This window comes from Scyliorhinus canicula, chromosome 3 (assembly GCF_902713615.1).
Source record: "Scyliorhinus canicula chromosome 3, sScyCan1.1, whole genome shotgun sequence".
In the NCBI taxonomy this organism is placed as follows: Eukaryota; Metazoa; Chordata; class Chondrichthyes; order Carcharhiniformes; family Scyliorhinidae; genus Scyliorhinus; species Scyliorhinus canicula.
Window position 1 is genome coordinate 207905782 of NC_052148.1, and position 18233 is coordinate 207924014.

The 18233-nt window shown below is 47.0% G+C and overlaps 1 protein-coding gene across 8 annotated transcripts in view; it reads right to left on the reverse strand.

The window, feature by feature from the left end:
- The window catches only part of sorcs2 (sortilin-related VPS10 domain containing receptor 2), an 840628-nt gene that overhangs the window by 82466 nt on the left and 739929 nt on the right, over window positions 1-18233 (reverse strand). For all 8 annotated transcript variants that reach the window (XM_038792097.1, XM_038792096.1, XM_038792100.1 and 5 more), the window contains one exon: window positions 11751-11858. In XM_038792097.1, coding sequence (XP_038648025.1) covers window positions 11751-11858 — 108 coding nt within the window. The remainder of the gene's footprint in view (window positions 1-11750; window positions 11859-18233) is intronic.

The window sequence follows — 18233 nt, forward strand, 5'->3', positions numbered from 1 at the left end:
GTAATGAGTAATCTTTATTCCTTATAAACAGAATGAGAAAATAACTGCTGAAAGTTTGGTTTTAACCGTTACTTCTCTTTTAATATCCCTTCTAGATTGCATATTTTCACTCATATTTATGAGTTAATCATGATTATTTTTCTTTTGATTTGATGATCAGTGTCTTCTTGCTGAAGGAGACTTAGCGGAATGAGACAAACCTGCATCTGGCCACCCAATGGCATGCTAATACAAAAACATGCTGATCCTCTGGGTTGTCTGGGGATTATTTCATCCTCCATAAATATTGGAAATCCAGCTTTTACTCAGTGAATTTGAATCTCTATTTTGTTGTAGCTATTCTACTATAAGTATCAGTACAGGTTACTCTCTGCTGAACAGCAAGTCCACTTTAATTAGACCCTCCTTATTTCTTTTACAACAAAAATCATGTTAGGAGCATGAGTTTTTGTTGGGCGGCACTGTGGCGCAGTCGTTCCCAGTGCTGCCTCACGGCGCCGAGGACCCGGGCTCGATCCCGGTCGCAGGTCACTGTCCGTGTGGAGTTTGCACATTCTCCCCGTGTCTGCGTGGCTCTCACTCCCACAACCCAAAAAGATGTACAGGGTAGGTGAATTGGCCACACTAAATTGCCCCTTAATTGGGAAAAAAAAATAATTGGGTACTCTAAATTTATATTTAAAAAAGGAGCATGAGTTTTTGTAATTGCAAATGATTTGTGGTTCAAGACTCCAAGCATTATGTTGAAAAATGTGCCACATAAACAAAGGAGAGCCTAAATTCAATCACTAGCCTCTGTTAACAATGTTGATGACAATTCAAATGATTTAGGTGCAATGTCTTTGGAATCTGTGGGAGAGATGAGGGAATCAGCCTGAATTCCCCCTGCTAATCCAATCCTGCTGAGAGGTGTATAGGTTTGGTTCATGGTGGTAGAGGGTTTGGCTAAGTAACTGGCTAACAAAAATGAAATGGAACCTCGACATCAGAAGCCAACGTTTATGTGTGAGATGCGGGTTTGCACTTGCAATTAAAGTTACCAGTGAAGTTACCACATTGGCCGTGCATTAGTCTCCAACATACCCTTCCACTTTGCTCGCTGCTTTTTCTAAATTCTGATTTATCATTCTAATTCTATCATTTTTTAAAAATATATAAATCTAGAAAGGTCATCCCCAAGATAGATTGTAAATTTATGAGTCTTCTCCCTCTTTAAATTAAATGGTCTGCATTCCTGCCCTGTTTTTTTAAATCTTAATTATATTTTGCCACCATAGAGAAGGCTATTTTTCTGACTTAACTTCCCATTTCTATTCCACCCTCTGACACATAAGCTGCAACCTCTAACGAAGCAAGAACAACACCAATTACTCCAAAAGGAATAAAGAAAGGAGTATTCATGAAGGGTAGAAGACCATTTCTGAGTCAAACAAAAAGATAAAGTTTAATTATAAAAATTTTAGGGAATATTCCAGAGGGGAAGTTTAACTTAAAAGCCTTTGCTAGTTACATGGATAATTCTTCAAGATCTTCCACGCTTGCATATTATCCTTTCCTAGTAAGCATTATTGTATGTGAAAAGCAGCAAGGAAGCAATTCAGTGGCCGGAGATTACATGTGTCCATCACATGTAAATTTTGTTTTGTTAAACTTGAACCTCCATTTAGAGTAATCCTTCATCGTGTGAAGATTAATCCTTTTTCCCTGCTGAACTATTTTTAGAACACATCAAAATGACAAGACTCAGTCGAACACAAGTAAGCTCACTTTCCCATCTATCTCTCAAAATCTCAAGTGATCTCAAAATAAACACCTGATAATGTAAATGTTTAATCTTTTAAAATGTTTCTGTTTTGAAACTTTCCGGTTAAACCAAGACTCAAAATGGAGGTGACAGATTTTACAAAGAAAAACTACTACCACGATTGGCATGATTTCCTGCCGGTCACAGAGATTTTTCAGCACGTGTTAACAAACTAGTTCTTAAGATCTTTTAAAAACAATTGAGGTAACTAAGCACTTATCGAAAGTATAACATAAGCACGTATAAATGACTCAGGGTTATTCGAACAAACTACAAAGTAAATAGCTATGGGAATTTATTTCTTTAGAACAATACCACTCTAAAATTAGAGCACAACTGAATAAAATGCATAATTATAAAGCATAAAAAGGAATTCATAACAGATGTATTTTTGACTATAGCTAGGAGCTTGGTTCTATAAATAGCTTTTTAAAGAGAAGCTCATGCATTTCATTAGGGTACAAAAAGATTCAAGTCTGAAAGAAAAGTCCTCATTTTAATTCAGTAAGGGACTGAGAAAAACTGCCCTGATCTCAGCTGCATGAGGCCTGGGTACATGTTACACCAAACCGAATCTGTAGGCTCGTAGTCAATCTCCATGCAATGCCAGCAGGAAGATTTCCCTCCCCTGACCGCTGTCTGAAGCTGAACCAAACTATCACGGTAGCACAAGTGGATAGCACTGTGGCTTCACAGCGCCAGGGTCCCAGGTTCAATTCCCTGGGCCACTGTCTGTGCGGAGCCTGCACGTTCTCCCCGTGTCTGTGGGTGCTCCGGTTTCCTCCCACAGTCCAAAGACGTGCAGGTTAGGTGGATTGGCCAAGCTAAATTGCCCTTAGTGTCCAAAAATGTTAGATGGGATTACTGGGTTACGGGGATAGGGTGGAAGTGAGGGCTTAAGTGGGTCGGTGCAGACTCGATGGGCCGAATGGCCTCCTTCTGCACTGTATGTTCTATGTATCTATGTATCACACTCTTAATACCCTATTTGATCCTGAGGTGAGCTTCCTAATCCCAGATCCTCACCACAAGCACTTTCATTTCTTTTAACATTGCCGCCTTCACCTCTTCAACTACTACCCCCCAAGACCTTGCGCTCATCCAATTCTGACCATTGGTGCATCTCCAATGATCATTACCACTGGGGGCCGTGCCTTCAGCTGGCTCCCGAATTTCATTCCAAAACCTCTCCAGCTCACTACCTCACTCTCCTGCTTTAAGATGCCCCTTAAAACCTACCTACAACCAAGCTTTGGGTCGCTTGTCCTAATAACTCCTTGCATGGCTCAGTGACAAATGTTGTTTGCTAATGATAGAGCGTCTGAGGTGATTTTACTATGTTTTTTTAAAAATAAATTTAGATTACCCAATTATTTTTTCCAATTAAGGGGCAATTTAGCGTGGCCAATCCACCTACTCTGCACATTTTTGGGTTGTGGGGGCGAAACCCACGCAGACACAGGGAGAATGTGCAAACTCCACACAGACAGTGACCCAGAGCCGGGATCGAACCTGGGACCTCAGCGCCGTGAGGCGGGTGTGCTAACCACTTGGCCACCGTGCTGCCCTATTTTACTATGTTTAAGGCACTGTTGAAGAAGCACAATGTTGGGGAGTAGGAAGCCGCTCTTGAAAATGAAAGAAACCGCTGGTACTCTGGCTGGTCATGAGCACAAGTTTTGCATGAGGGCCTTGGACGTGGTGGGGAGTGAGCTTGGAAGAGAGTAATGCTAAACTTCCTGGGCGCGATTCTCCGCTCCCCACGCCAGGGGGGAGAATCGCGGGATGGCCCCCCCGATTAATTTCACGACCCCCTGACGTCCCTCACGATTCTCCCACCCCCCGCTCGGAAGAATCGGCGTTCGCCGTTTTTAACGGCGACCGGCGATTCTCGACCCGGATTGGCTGGTCGCTGCCTTCGTGAAATCGCCATGAGATGCCCGTTTTTCCCGGGAGCGGAGAATTCCGCTCCCTATATGAGGCCTGCTGCCTCTGACCCCACAAGGAAAATTATACAAAATGTTAAAAACACTTCCTTTTTTTGGCCTCTTCTGGCCAATATCTCTTTCACTTAGTTGATCTGTCAGTAAAGCCGCAATCACTTCCCCACTCAGGCCCATGAGCAGACCCCAATCTCCATGTTAAAGGACTCTGCTGTTTCCAGCGTGTGTCCTTCTCACTGGTACGTTAAAATTGTTGCCTGTGGGATAAGAATAATGCTAGATGTTGGTGACAAGTGAATCCTACCAGTGATACTTAGGTTTGGATATTCTGCCCCTGCTCTGGCGGGTCCCCCCCAGCCACCACACCGGATGCAGCGAGCCATTCAAATATCCACTGACGCCAGTGGGACCAGAAGATCCCACTGGAATATAGCTGGAAAATTTCAGCCTTAATTGCTCATCCACCCAGTTTGCAGCACACAGGCAGGGTTAACACTGCCATTACATGTATTCCGACCAGAAAGATTTGAGAGAAAAATACAGGTGCGAGCTAAACTGCTTCAATTAATGTGTTTTTAAAAATGCAATATCATGTGCATCTTACTGTCTTATGACGGCTTTGTATTTGGTGTTGAATGAATCAAAATTGGTCCCCACCACCCTCAGTATGTTCTTCTGTGGAATCCTTCTGTTTCTTCCCCCCTGTTAGTCCTCTCCTCCTCCCTGAACTCTGCCCCTCTTCCATTTGTGATGGTGAAGCAGGCAGCCTGTCATCCAAAGACTTCTTACTGCAGACCTGCTATTATTCTCCCTCCATCCGTCCAGAGGTGTTGGCTTCTGAAGACAGTAACAACAATCAAGAACTCAACGATGATTGTACCTACATCTCGCAACATACAGGTCTGTCAACACAATGTGCCATGGGAATTCAGATTCCTCAGAAGCACTTTCTTAGCTCTTTGCCATCCATACATCAGGTGCATGGTAGCACTAAACTCAATTTTGCCTATGAATTGCTTAAACAACTGATTAATTGATAATTAAAGAAACCCCTTGTACTCTGGCTGGTCATGAGTGCAAGGTTTGCATGAGGGCCGTGGATGGGGTGGGGAGTGAGCTTGGAAGAGAGTAAGGAAGAAAAACTGATGATTTTTTAATGTATTCCCATGGCACATTGTGTTGACGGACCTGCATGTTGTGAGATCTAGGTACCATCATCATTGAGTTTTTGATTGTTGGATGTTAGTAATGCATGTTAAAGCAGGATACATGCTCTCATCTGTGGACAGTTCAGATTATTAAATGGTTAGGGATGAAATTATAGTTTTTGCTTCATCACACGAAAGATTACTGATATATCTGATGTCCTTCCTCCAATCGTCAATAGAAAACATTTCCTGTAAATAAGACAAATTTGTTTCCAAGACTTTACAAAGGAGCCTGAAACTGTAATGCTCCACAAATAAACTGAAGCCCAGGAACTAGCAGCTCAACACAGACGTCAGCACTTCCGTGAACACTCAAGACCTTCAACCAATCTCACAAGAAAATAAGCTCAAAAAGCACCATCACACTTCAAAATGTGATGCCTGGCAATTAACAAGCTGTAATTATAAAAACTAAAAAGGGTAATTATCAGCCCTGGGGCTTCACATACAACTGAAGTATGCAGGGGGCGCGTGTTGTGTAGATCAGCCCAAGTGCTGTCACTGGCGAGAGGAACTTTATAAACAGTCCGAAAGATGGAAGCAGTTTAAAAAGAAGTTGATCAATTTAATTCAATTGGATATTTGAACATAATGCTGACAAACAGGCAGAGAATCCAATAACGGAGAACATGAGAATTCAGAGATAACTGCACATGCCAGGTCTGGCCATGCTGAGGGTGCATAAGGCCCCACTTAACAAGTGTTTCAGTGGGAGAACTTCAGCGAGTCAGGATTCCAATTTGTTTAGATTAGGCATTGCTATCAATTTCCTGAGCACATTATTAACTAACTGTTCCTTTTTAAAAAAAAGCAGAAGTCATTTTTGAAAGGCAGAAAGATAGGGGGCGGAATTCTCCGCTCCCGGGAAAAATCGTGAAGGCCGTCATGAACTCGGCCGAGTTTCACGACGGCCTCGGAGGCCGCTCCTCTCACCGTATTCACCCCCACCCGGGCGGCTAGGAGCGGCGCTCCGTAACTCTCGGCCACCGGGCGGCGTCCGGTGATGTCAGCCGTGCCTGCGCAGGTTGGCCGGCTCCAACCTGCGCATGCGCGACTGACGTCACGACGGCTGACAGCTCGAACCCACGCATGCGCGGTGGCCGTCTTCCCCTCAGCCGCCCCGCAAGACGTGGCGGCTTGATCTTGTGGGGCAGCGGAGGGGAAATAGTGCGTCCGATTGAGACGCCGGCCCGACAATCGGTGGGCACCGATCGCGGGCCTGTCCCCTCCCGAGCACAGTCGTGGTGCTCATTCCCCACCAGGCCCCCAACAAGCCCCAAAATGGCCACCTCATGGCGGTTTCACGACGGCAGCGACCAGGTGTGGTTGCCGCCATCGTGAAACGGTCGCGAACGGCAGGCCGCTCAGCCCATCCGGGTCGGAGAATCGCCGGTCGCCGTGAAAAACGGCGAGCGGCGATTCTTCCGAGCGGGGGGTGGGAGAATCGTGGGGGGCGCCAGGGGGTCGTGAAATTAGTCGGGGGGCCCTCCCGCGATTCTCCCACCCGGTGTGGGGAGCGGAGAATCACGCCCGGTAAATTTTGCTAATGATTTTTAATGTATTCATTCACAGAATGTCAATACTGCTGGCAAGGCCAGCCCTTTATTGCCCGTCCCTATTTGCCTCTGAGAAGGTGGTGGTGATGGTCCACCAGCTGCAGTCCCTGTGGTGTAGGTACACCCACAGTGCTGTTAGGGAGGGAGTTCCAGGTTTTGTAGTGATGAAGGCATGGTGATATGGTTCAAAGTCAGGATGCTGTGTACCTTGGATGTGACTGTGGGTGAATGAGGCTGAAGGTGCTCATCCCTCATCTTAAGATGAGGAGAACATAAGCAATGGGACGAGTGACCATCACCCACCTCCTTTCGGAATGTGTCTTTGCAAAGCAGGTTTGGGAAATGCTGCTCTGATATTTGTGAAGGTTCATCCTGAGCAGCTCTGTAACGCAGGACTCCATGTTCTCTGAGCTGTTTACGGAGACACACACGGAGAAGAATACCAGCTGCTGCTGGGGGACAATCAACTTGGTGAAAGATTCTCTTTGCCTGCCCAAAAAGCTGCCGATCTTCCAATTCTGTCTACTTCTGAGTGTTACAGACTGGCACATTTCAAGATCTTGGATTATGGGCTGAGGAAGGCACCAAAGTTTGGGGAGACAGCACAAAGCTGGTGGAGTATGGTCCAGCTGAAGGAAATGTGCTGTTTAGTATGATCTGCCAATCTTTGGGATGCATGGTCTGTTTTCCTGGCACCACACCGACATTGAAATTCATATACTACATTGTTCATTTGTGTGATAGGGACAACACTTTTTGGCTTGATGCCAGCAACCTGTTAGTGGAGAATACCCCTCGTGTTATTACTGCACAGTAACAGCTTGCAATGACAGATTCCTCAGTTGCTGAAATTGTGAGAAAGCTTGGGTTGAATTGTCCGCTTTGCGACACCATGCAGAACCGTCATGTGCATGAACTTTAATATACTTAGCCGTTTGGATAATTCATGCTCCACCTCTACGCGACAATTTTCCACCCCTCTTAGGCTCTAAAAAAGCTTAAATAATTGTCGGGCTTACTGGGATATTGCCTGCCCAGGCTGGGGGCAGTAGCGGAGAACAACTTGGTGCCAAGTCCATGGACTCAGGGTGTCCTCCTCGGGACCTGCAGTATGTGTTTTAAATACACCCCGTTGGTGCTACTTACAGGCTCCTGGCTGCTTACACTGCTGAGTACTGCATGTGTCCTGATCCTCTGGCCACCTGAGAGAAGGTATGCTTGCAGCAGACAGTAGATGAGAACTGCTGGAAGATTTCTCAACTAGCACGACGAGGAAGGGGACCTTGTTTGATTGTTCTATTTCAAAAACAAATTTGGGCACAGCATGAAACCCATTAAGGTGTTTAAGGAAGTTCTTAAGTGCAGCTGTGGGTTCAAATAGAGAAAGGGGTAGGAGAATGGAATGACAGCTCACTTCCTTTCCCTTACATATTTCTTCTACATAGGTGATACATTTGCTAAATCTATCTACTAAACAGAGAGATAAGGGCCGGGATTCTTCAAAACGACGGCTAAGTGTTGACGCGAGCATAATCGGCGGAGTGTTTCACGCCGGCATCAACGGGTCTCTTGGCCCAGTGATTCCGTGGCCCACAGGTGGCTAGCACGGCGCCGGAGTGCTCCAAGCAGCTCTGGCTGCTGATACGCGGCCCTGCATTTCCGGCTGCAGGTCCGCGCATGCACGCGGCAGCCACTTCCGCGCCAGCCCCGCACGACATGGCGGATCCACACAGCAGGCCGGCACAATAGAAGGTATGCCCCCCTCCAGATCCCGCCCACCAATCGGTGGTCCCCAATCGCTGGCCTGGCCGTCGTGGAGGCTCTCCCCGGAGACTGTCCCCCACCAGGACGGCCACTGCAGCCGCGACGCCGAGCTCCCATCAGGTGGAACCATATGTGAACCACGCCGGCAGGAACTCGGCCGTTCGACCCCGGAGAATCACCACGGGGGCCTCTTTCAACGGCCCCCCACGACTGCGCTGCGGCGACCCCGCGTGCGATTGGAGGTTCACGTCCCGGCGTTGGACCCGATCGCAGTTCTGACGCCCCATTCTCCACCCCCGCGCCGGGCGCTATTTCGGCACGGAGAGTCACGGCCAAGGAATCAGCTGCCTATTTTAGAGAGAAATCTTATTACATTTAAGCATTACTACTAGTATAAATTAACCTCTACATAATGTTGGGTATTCTACTTGGATTATCTGCTCTAACAATGCGTTTTCTGGGTGAGACTGAAATCTTGAAGAAAAGAAGAATTTGCTTTAAGTCCCAGGTGTGAATATTAAGAGCTTGGTTTTCACAGCTCAGGAGTTCAGCTTTATGGACTTGGTGTATTGTTCACTCTATCATTACTGTCAAGCTAGATGACTAACTTCAATGAGAAGTTTAGAAGGGCATACCAGGAACTACACCGGTATACCTAAAAATGAGGTGCCAACATGGTGAGGGTATATCACAGTGTTACATACATGCTGTAGATAAGAGTTTAGCATTCCCACAACAATGGGCAGCACGGTAGCATGGTGGTTAGCATAAATGCTTCACAGCTCCAGGGTCCCAGGTTCGATTCCCGGCTGGGTCACTGTCTGTGTGGAGTCTGCACGTCCTCCCTGTGTGTGCGTGGGTTTCCTCCGGGTGCTCCGGTTTCCTCCCACAGTCCAAAGATGTGCAGGGTAGGTGGATTGGCCATGCTAAATTGCCCTTAGTGTCCTAAAAATGTAAGGGGGGGGGGGGGGGGGGGGGGGGGGGGGGGGGGGTTGTTGGGTTACAGGTATAGGGTGGATACGTGGGTTTGAGTAGGGTGATCATGGCTCGGCACAACATCGAGGGCCGAAGGGCCTGTTCTGTGCTGTACTGTTCTATGTTCTAATGACTCAGATCAAAGCTCTGTCCAGTCATGAATAGTGGTTGACAATTAAACTAACAGGAAGAGGGGGGGCGGGGGTCTGTGAATATCCCCATCCTCACTCATGGCAGAGCTCAGAACCCGAGTATAAAAGGGAAAGCTGAAGGGTTTTCAACCATCAACCGTCCTCAGCCATTGGTTGATTCATTTCAGCCTCATCTTGAGATCCCCACCATCACTGATGCCTGATTTCAGCCAATTAGATTAACTCCACATGATATCAAGACATGGTTGATTGACTGATGCAGCAAAAGCTTTAGGTCCTGATACTGTAGCAACAAAGGTCTGTGCTGCAGAACAAAGTGAGCCTTTAGACAACACAACTAGAAGCACTGGGATCAAACCAACAAAGCCCAGGAATGTCCTGTGTCAATCAACTCTCAATCATCAAAGTGATTCAAATCCTCTAAGCAATATTTACTCACTAACGGCCTGCTCATGATGTTCTGTTCAGGTTCGGCCAGGAGCAGTCAGCTCCAAAGCGTATTACAGCTCTGGTCCAAACATGGATGAACTGCAACAACCCATTAATGCACCTTCAACAACCCCTCCAAACCCATGGGGCTGGATTCTCTGCAGCCCTGCGCCGAAATCATGTTTGGCGCGTGGCAGAGATCCACAGAGAATCGCTCACGTGCGAATTACGCAGCATGGCTGGGGGTCATTGCCAGAGGCCCTCCCAGCGATACTCCGGTCCCAACTGGCTGAATTCCCAACAGTGTGATTCTAACCAAATCTGGCCGGTCGGGACTCGGGGGGGGGGGGGGGGGGGGGGGGGGGTCCCGGTCCCTGCCGACCCCTGAAGGTAAGTGAATTGGTCTTGATTTTTTTGAGGGAAGTCTGGAGTGAAACGCCAGCATTTTCACGCCAGCGTGGGGACATAGCCCCATTTCTGGGGAATCCAGCCCATGATCTGTACTATCAAGGAGAACAAGACCAGCAGGTGTATGGGATCTCCACTCCCTCCAAGTCCCCTTCCAAGCCCATGACTTGGAAATGTATTGCCAGTCCTTCTTTGTCATTGGGTCAAAAATGCTGGAACTTCCTCTGTTAAAGTGCTATGGTTGATCTATACCACAAGATTCATGTATCTGCAGATGTGGTGATGTATTAGCCACATGTGCTTATGCAGTGAACATATATAGTAGAAACCCACTTCCAGATTAATCTGACCATATAAAGGTACCACATTAGGGGCAGCACGGTAGCATGGTGGTTAGCATAAATGCTTCACAGCTCCAGGGTCCCAGGTTCGATTCCCGGCTTGGGTCACTGTCTGTGCGGAGTCTGCACGTCCTCCCCGTGTGTGCGTGGGTTTCCTCCGGGTGCTCCGGTTTCCTCCCACAGTCCAAAGATGTGCGGGTTAGGTGGATTGGCCATGCTAAATTGCCCGTAGTGTCCTTAAAAGTAAGGTTAGGTGGAGTTGTTGGGTTACGGGTATAGGATGGATACGTGGGTTTGAGTAGGGTGATCATTGCTCGGCACAACATCGAGGGCCGAAGGGCCTGTTCTGTGCTGTACTGTTCTATGTTCTATGTTCTACTTCAGTCTTCTATAGGGCAAACCTAAGCAATCTGGAGGATGCAGCTTGAGAATCCCAATCTGTCCACAAAATCAGTACTTGTCGAATGAACATTTCATGTAATGGGCGATATTAGTGGGCAAATTGATAACATTTACTCAGGAAACTTTTCTCTATTTCTTGAGCCCACTTGCCTGTAGCATAAGGGAAGGGGGTGAATTATTTACTGAATATCTATATGTTTAAAACACAGAACTGCCCTGTGTTTTGAGCTCTTGACATCTCTAAAATAATTTGTAGAATGACCATGTTTCACACATTTCATGGATTTTCAAAGGATCAAAGAAAACAATATTTTACCACAAGACTGAACACAAAACAGAGGAACTTAGCTTTGGGAATTTCTCATAGCTACATGAAATATATGTACGCCACGCTTTTTAAAAAATGAAATGCAATTACAATTTCCAGTACTGAATCCAGTATAGAATCCAAGGGAGCCACATGCCTGGTGATTGATATTCAACATATCTGCAGCAACAAGTATTCCAGCTCAACAATCACCTTCTCTCAATGGACATTGTTACAATCTATCATCGCTATGGTCCCCATAATTGAGTAGAATTGAGTTTTTCTCTCACACAGTAAAAGCACAGAGTGTAGTGACAAATTACATTCACACTTCCAGTATGTTGAATAATCAAACGACTAACCTCTGTTAACACAAAGCAGAGATTTACAGGTCAAGTTGCAAAACATCCACATCAGTATTAGCTTTGGAAACTTGTGTATTTATCTATTGCAATACTCACGTCATAACCAGTGTTTCGTCCCCTGGTTCACTCAGCAGCCCATCTACAAAGACAGAAGTGCTGGTAAAATTGTGCGTTGTCCAAGTATATCCTTCATCCACACTGAATCTAGGTGGAAAACCAACAAAAAACACTTCAACTCAGTTCATATTTTGGACAATAATGGTACCAACTCCAATGGATCACATGATTGTTATATTTTCCTAATATGGAGGCTACAATTAAAAATCTATTCTTGAGTGAAAGAAAGATGAAATGATGCTGACTGGGAGAAGTATATTCACTTCATGTTTTAAATTACTATTCCTGGTTAAGTATCCCAGCCCTGTTTTAAAATTAAAATAAACTATTTGTAAGCATTTAGTTATTTCACTTCAGTGCCCCACTCACCGTAATAATATTTCCATTACCATTCATCATAACACTGCTCACAATCAGAAGACACCATTTACTGCTGCCTCCCAGCACTGGGCCACCCATTATCCATTCTTATTGCAATATCATTCATTATTTCATCTTTCTGTGATGCTGCGCTGCGCTCATTCACTTCAATTTCTATTCTACTTGGCACACAACTTGGCATCATCATGGACTTAGGGACTGAACAGAAGTGGTTAGAAATGGTATATCTGGCTGTGGCTAAATTAATATTTGATAGTGTTACATAGGAATAGGAAGATGAGAACAAAAAAAAAAGAGTATGATGATCCATTGAGCTAGTTGCATGCCCCCCTGAATTTTGCATTGCCAGTCCAGTGCATTATTACAGTGGCCTAGGAAATTGTGCCTGCTGGTGAGAATAGTTAGATTCAGCTGGAATTTATGCAGCCAGGCTGCGGTCAGGCCACTTTGTTAAACCAAGCACGTGTCTGTGTCAGTATTGTCTGTCTCTTCTCTCTCATTAGTGCTCGGATGTGTTCAGATCGGGCACGACCAGCTATTGACAATCGGACAAATTCCCGACTAATTTATGACTTTCCTCCTTTTGTGAAAGGTACCCTTTTAACCAAAATGCTTATAAAAATGCCAAGATCATGAGATACATACAAATAAGGGTCATCAAAGCAAATAAAATGGCTTTCATTTACCTTTCACGTTTTGAGAATTCTTTTGACTATTCATCCACAGAAAGGATTGGACAAAGAAAAATTTACTTTAAAGCTTAGAATGTTTGAAGCATTGCATCCTCAGGCGGTGCAGCAATGGTTGTGAGCAAGTGGTGTGGGCTGAAGAAACATACAAATTCATCACCTTACCCATAGTTTAACTATGCAGTCCTGTCAGCTCCACAGAAATCGATGTGATTCAAGCCATAGTGCGAGAGGAACGGGGTCATTAACAGCAAGAGAGGGGTGGCAGGTCTATTTGTGCCGAGAGAGAAGCAGCAAAGCTATTGACAGTGAGAGAGGAGCTGTGGGGTCATTCACTGCAAGAGAGGGGCAAGGGGGTCATTCACTGCAAGAGAGGAGCATTGGGGCCATTACCAGTGAGAGAGGAGCTGCAGGGTCATTCATTGCAAGAGAGGAGCATTGGGGCCATTCACAATGAGAGAGGAGGAACAAGGCCATTACCACAGAGAGAGAAGCAGTGGAGTCCTTAACAGCGAGAGAGGAGCATTAGGGCCATTAACAGCGAATGAGGAGCATTGGAGCAATGATCACCCCACTTAAACCCACGTAACCCAACAACCCCCCCATTAACCTTACACTACGGGCAATTTAGCATGGCCAATCCACCTAACCCGCACATCTTTGGACTGTGGGAGGAAACCGGAGCACCCGGAGGAAACCCACGCACACACGGGGAGGACGTGCAGACTCCACACAGACAGTGACCCAGCCGGGAATCGAACCTGGGACCCTGGAGCTGTGAAGCATTGATGCTAACCACCATGCTACCGTGAGGCCCCGAGCAGTGGGGCCATTAGCAGCGAGAGAGGAGCAGTGGGGCCATTAACAGCGAGAGAGAAGCAGTGGGGCCATTAACAGCGAGAGAGGAGCAGTGGGGCCATTAGCAGCGAGAGAGGAGCAGTGGGGCCATTAGCAGCGAGAGAGGAGCAGTGGGGCCATTAACAGCGAGAGAGGAGCATTGGGGCCATTAACAGCGAGAGAGGAGCAGTGGGGCCATTAACAGCGAGAGAGGAGCATTGGGGCCATTAACAGCGAGAGAGGAGCAGTGGGGCCATTAGCAGCGAGAGAGGAGCAGGGGGGCCATTAACAGCGAGAGAGGAGCAGTGGGGCCATTAGCAGCAAGAGAGGAGCAGTGGGGCCATTAGCAGCGAGAGAGGAGCATAGAACATAGAACATAGAACAGTACAGCACAGAACAGGCCCTTCGGCCCTCGATGTTGTGCCGAGCAATGATCACCCCACTTAAACCCACGTAACCCAACAACCCCCCCATTAACCTTACACTACGGGCAATTTAGCATGGCCAATCCACCTAACCCGCACATCTTTGGACTGTGGGAGGAAACCGGAGCACCCGGAGGAAACCCACGCACACACGGGGAGGACGTGCAGACTCCACACAGACAGTGACCCAGCCGGGAATCGAACCTGGGACCCTGGAGCTGTGAAGCATTGATGCTAACCACCATGCTACCGTGAGGCCCCGAGCAGTGGGGCCATTAGCAGCGAGAGAGGAGCAGTGGGGCCATTAACAGCGAGAGAGGAGCATTGGGGCCATTAACAGCGAGAGAGGAGCAGTGGGGCCATTAACAGCGAGAGAGGAGCATTGGGGCCATTAACAGCGAGAGAGGAGCAGTGGGGCCATTAACAGCGAGAGAGGAGCATTGGGGCCATTAACAGCGAGAGAGGAGCAGTGGGGCCATTAACAGCGAGAGAGGAGCAGTGGGGCCATTAACAGCGAGAGAGGAGCAGTGGGGCCATTAACAGCGAGAGAGGAGCAGTGGGGCCATTAGCAGCGAGAGAGGAGCAGTGGGGCCATTAACAGCGAGAGAGGAGCAGTGGGGCCATTAGCAGCGAGAGAGGAACAGTGGGGCCATTAGCAACGAGAGAGGAGCAGTGGGGCCATTAACAGCGAGAGAGGAGCAGTGGGGCCATTAGCAACGAGAGAGGAGCAGTGGCGCCATTAGCAGCGAGAGAGGAGCAGTGAGGCCATTAACAGTGGGATAAGAGCAGTGAGGCCATTAATAGTGAGAGAGGCAGTGGGGCCATTCACAGCTAGAGAGGAGCAGTGGAGCCATTAGCAGAGAGAATGGAGCAATGGGGCCATTAACAGAGAGAGAGACTGTTGAAGGTAGTGATGAATCTGTCCGGGGCTCTGGTACCGGAGGTGGTGGTGTCCATGGACACGGAGAAGGCATTTGATCGGGTGGAGTACGGGTACTTTATCGATGTTTTGGGAACGTTTGGGTTTGGGCCGAGATTTGTGGCACCGATGCGGTTGCTGTATATGGCACCAAGAGCGAGAGTGAGGACGAATAATTTGAGTTAGTGAAGCTTTGACTTACACCGGGATACGAGGCAGGGGTGCCCGCTGTTGCAGTTACTGTTTGCGCTGGCCATAGAGCCGTTGGTGATGGCTCTTAGAGGTTCGTCGGAGTGGCGGGGGTTTATGAGGAGACAGAGGGAGCACGGATGTCGATCTATGCCGATGACCGCTTGCTGTATGTTTCGGATTCGCTGGAGAGTATGGGAAGGATTATGGTGGGCCTGCTGAGGAGGTTCGGAGGGTTCTCGGGGTACAAATTGAATGTAGGGAAAAGCGAGGTATTCCTGATGAATGAACTCAGACAGCGGGCTAACTTTACAGTAGCAAGGGATAGGTTTAGGTATTTGGGGATCAGGTAGCAAGGGAATGGATGGGTCTCCATCAGTGGAACTGATGGAGAGAGCCAGGGAGGATCTTAAGAGGTGGGATACATTGTATTTGACGTTGGTGGGGAGGGTCCAAGTGGTGAAAATGAATATTCTGGCAGCACGGTGGCACAGTGGTTAGCACAGCTATCTCACGGTGCCGAGGTCCCAGGTTCAATCCCGGCTCTGGGTTACTGTCCGTGTGGAGTTTGCACATTCTCCCCGTGTTTGCGTGGGTTTCACCCCCACAGCCAAAAGATGTGCAGGGCAGGTGGATTGGCCACGCTAAATTGCCCCTTAATTGGAAAAAACGAATTGGGTACTCTAAATTTACTTAAAAAAATTAATGCTGCAGAGTATCCACAGCGTCTGGTCTACGTTCAAGGCCTCCATAATCAGCACCTGCAAAGAGATGCTTGGTCCATCGGCCAGGAAACACCAAGATGGATTTGATGAGTATGACCAGGAGGTCCAGGAACTGATAAGCCATAAGTACAAGGTTTTTCTGAACCTGAAGCAGCAACCCAACTCGAGAGCATGAAAGCAGCTCTACAGGTGGCTGTAGGTTGAGTTCAAGCAAAAAAAACCATGACCTACAGAACAGATGGTGAGTGGAGAAAGTGCAGGAGATCCAACTGTTAGCCGACAAGCACGAATAACGTGTGAGGTTTCTTTAAGGAAGTCAAGGCCGTCTACGGCCCAAGCACCCAAGGCCCAACCCCACTGATAGCCACTTTGAAGATCTCCTTAACAGAGACTCTGTTTTCAATGTGAATGCCCTGAACTGCATCCCACAGCATGCTACGCACCACCATCTCAGCACAATTCCAACCCGGCATCAGGTTGAAAAGGCCATCCAACAGCTAAAGAACAACAAGGCATCAGGAGCAGATGGAATCATGGCCAAAACACTAAAAGAAGCACTATTGGTGCAAATACATGACCTCATTTCCCTTATCTGAAAGAAGGAGAACATGCCAGGAGATCTCAAGACATGAAAATCAAGACCATCTTTAAGAAAGGTGACAAGTCTGACTGCAGAAATTACAGCGGAATTTCCCTGCTGCTGACCACAGGGAATACAAGAAACCCTTCATCACCTTTCTCCTGTGGCTGAGGAGCTACTCCCAGATTTGCAATGCAAATTCTGCCGATGAGTGGCAACCCAGGCACGCGACCCACCCGCTCCTCCAACCACCACCTTTCCTACTTGCGACTGTAGGTCACACATTGGACCCGTCAGTCACCTGACAACTCATTTCTAAGGTGGAAGCGTTGGCTAGTGTAGACTTGAGAGATGAACAGACACTTCCAATACTGATGAAGGTTCAACTCAATTTTATTAACTATTTCTAACTAACTAACACACGATGACTGAGGGTCTAAATGATGCTAACTTAAGCTAGAGACCTAAGCCTTGTCCGAACCAGTTGATTCTCTCAGCACTTGTTGTGAGTCTGTGCTGGGCTGGATGAGTTCTTACTACACTCAGAGGCAGCACCCAGAATGAGCGGGAATCGTGATGCCCTCTGCCTTTATAGTGTGTGTATTCTAACTGGTGATTGGCTGCGGTGTTTGTGCATGTTGATTGGTCCCTGTGTGTGTCCATTAGTGTATGTCTGCACCATGATATACTGGTGTATATTATGACAGAAGCAAGTCATCCTCGACTCCGAGGGACTGCCTAAGAAGAGTATATTCAGGCAATTTACAAAAAGAAAAACTGAGATGTTAACAACATAGCTTTGATGTTAATTTCACATAGACAAGTAAATACTAAGTAATTTGCTGGCTTGCCTATGCAATTAGAAACCACATCACATTTATTGATGGGTGTGCACATAGGGTATAATACAGCCTGGGACCTAGGCTGACTGAAACGAGTTTTGAAACATGATGTGCTGCAGGGAGTCAGATTTTTAAAGAGAGAGCAGCCAGAGTCTTTGACAAGACTAAAGGCACAAAAATGCAGCAAGACTAGTTTGAAGCCACCTTCTTTCAGTAAATCAACCCTCGATTTGTGGTATCATGGTATCTATTTCATGTTATTAAGACAATTTGTGGGCAGCACGGTGGCCTAGTGGTTAGCATAACCGCCTCACGGCGCTGAGGTCCCAGGTTCGATCCCGGCCCTGGGTCACTGTCCGTGTGGAGTTTGCACATTCTCCCCGTGTCTGCGTGGGTTTCGCCCCCACAACCCAAAATGTGCAGAGTAGGTGGATTGGCCACGCTAAATTGCCCCTTAATTGGAAAAAATAATTGGGTAATCTAAATTTAAAAAAAAAAAAAAATATTAAGACAATTTGTACTGAATGAACTAAGAAAATCTGATGATAATTAATCTTCTATATGTCTGTCGGTGTTAAGCTGTTGTGCAAGTATACACGCAGCCTCCTCTAGAGAACATACCGGAAGTGAAAACCTTAAAATGATGTCAGTAACGGTGGGATGCTTTGATGTAGAGGTTTGTTACCAATGAGTCTACCACAGATCTCTTTTAGTGTAGGCACTCCTGCAAATAGAGTCTAGACATAACTCTTATTGGAGTTGACTCACATTGCTGTTGGAACTACAAGCACAACATAACTCAGGGGATGCAATAGCAGTATCTTCTTGTGACCTAAACCAGATACACATGTATCTAAAGATAGTCCAATAAAATA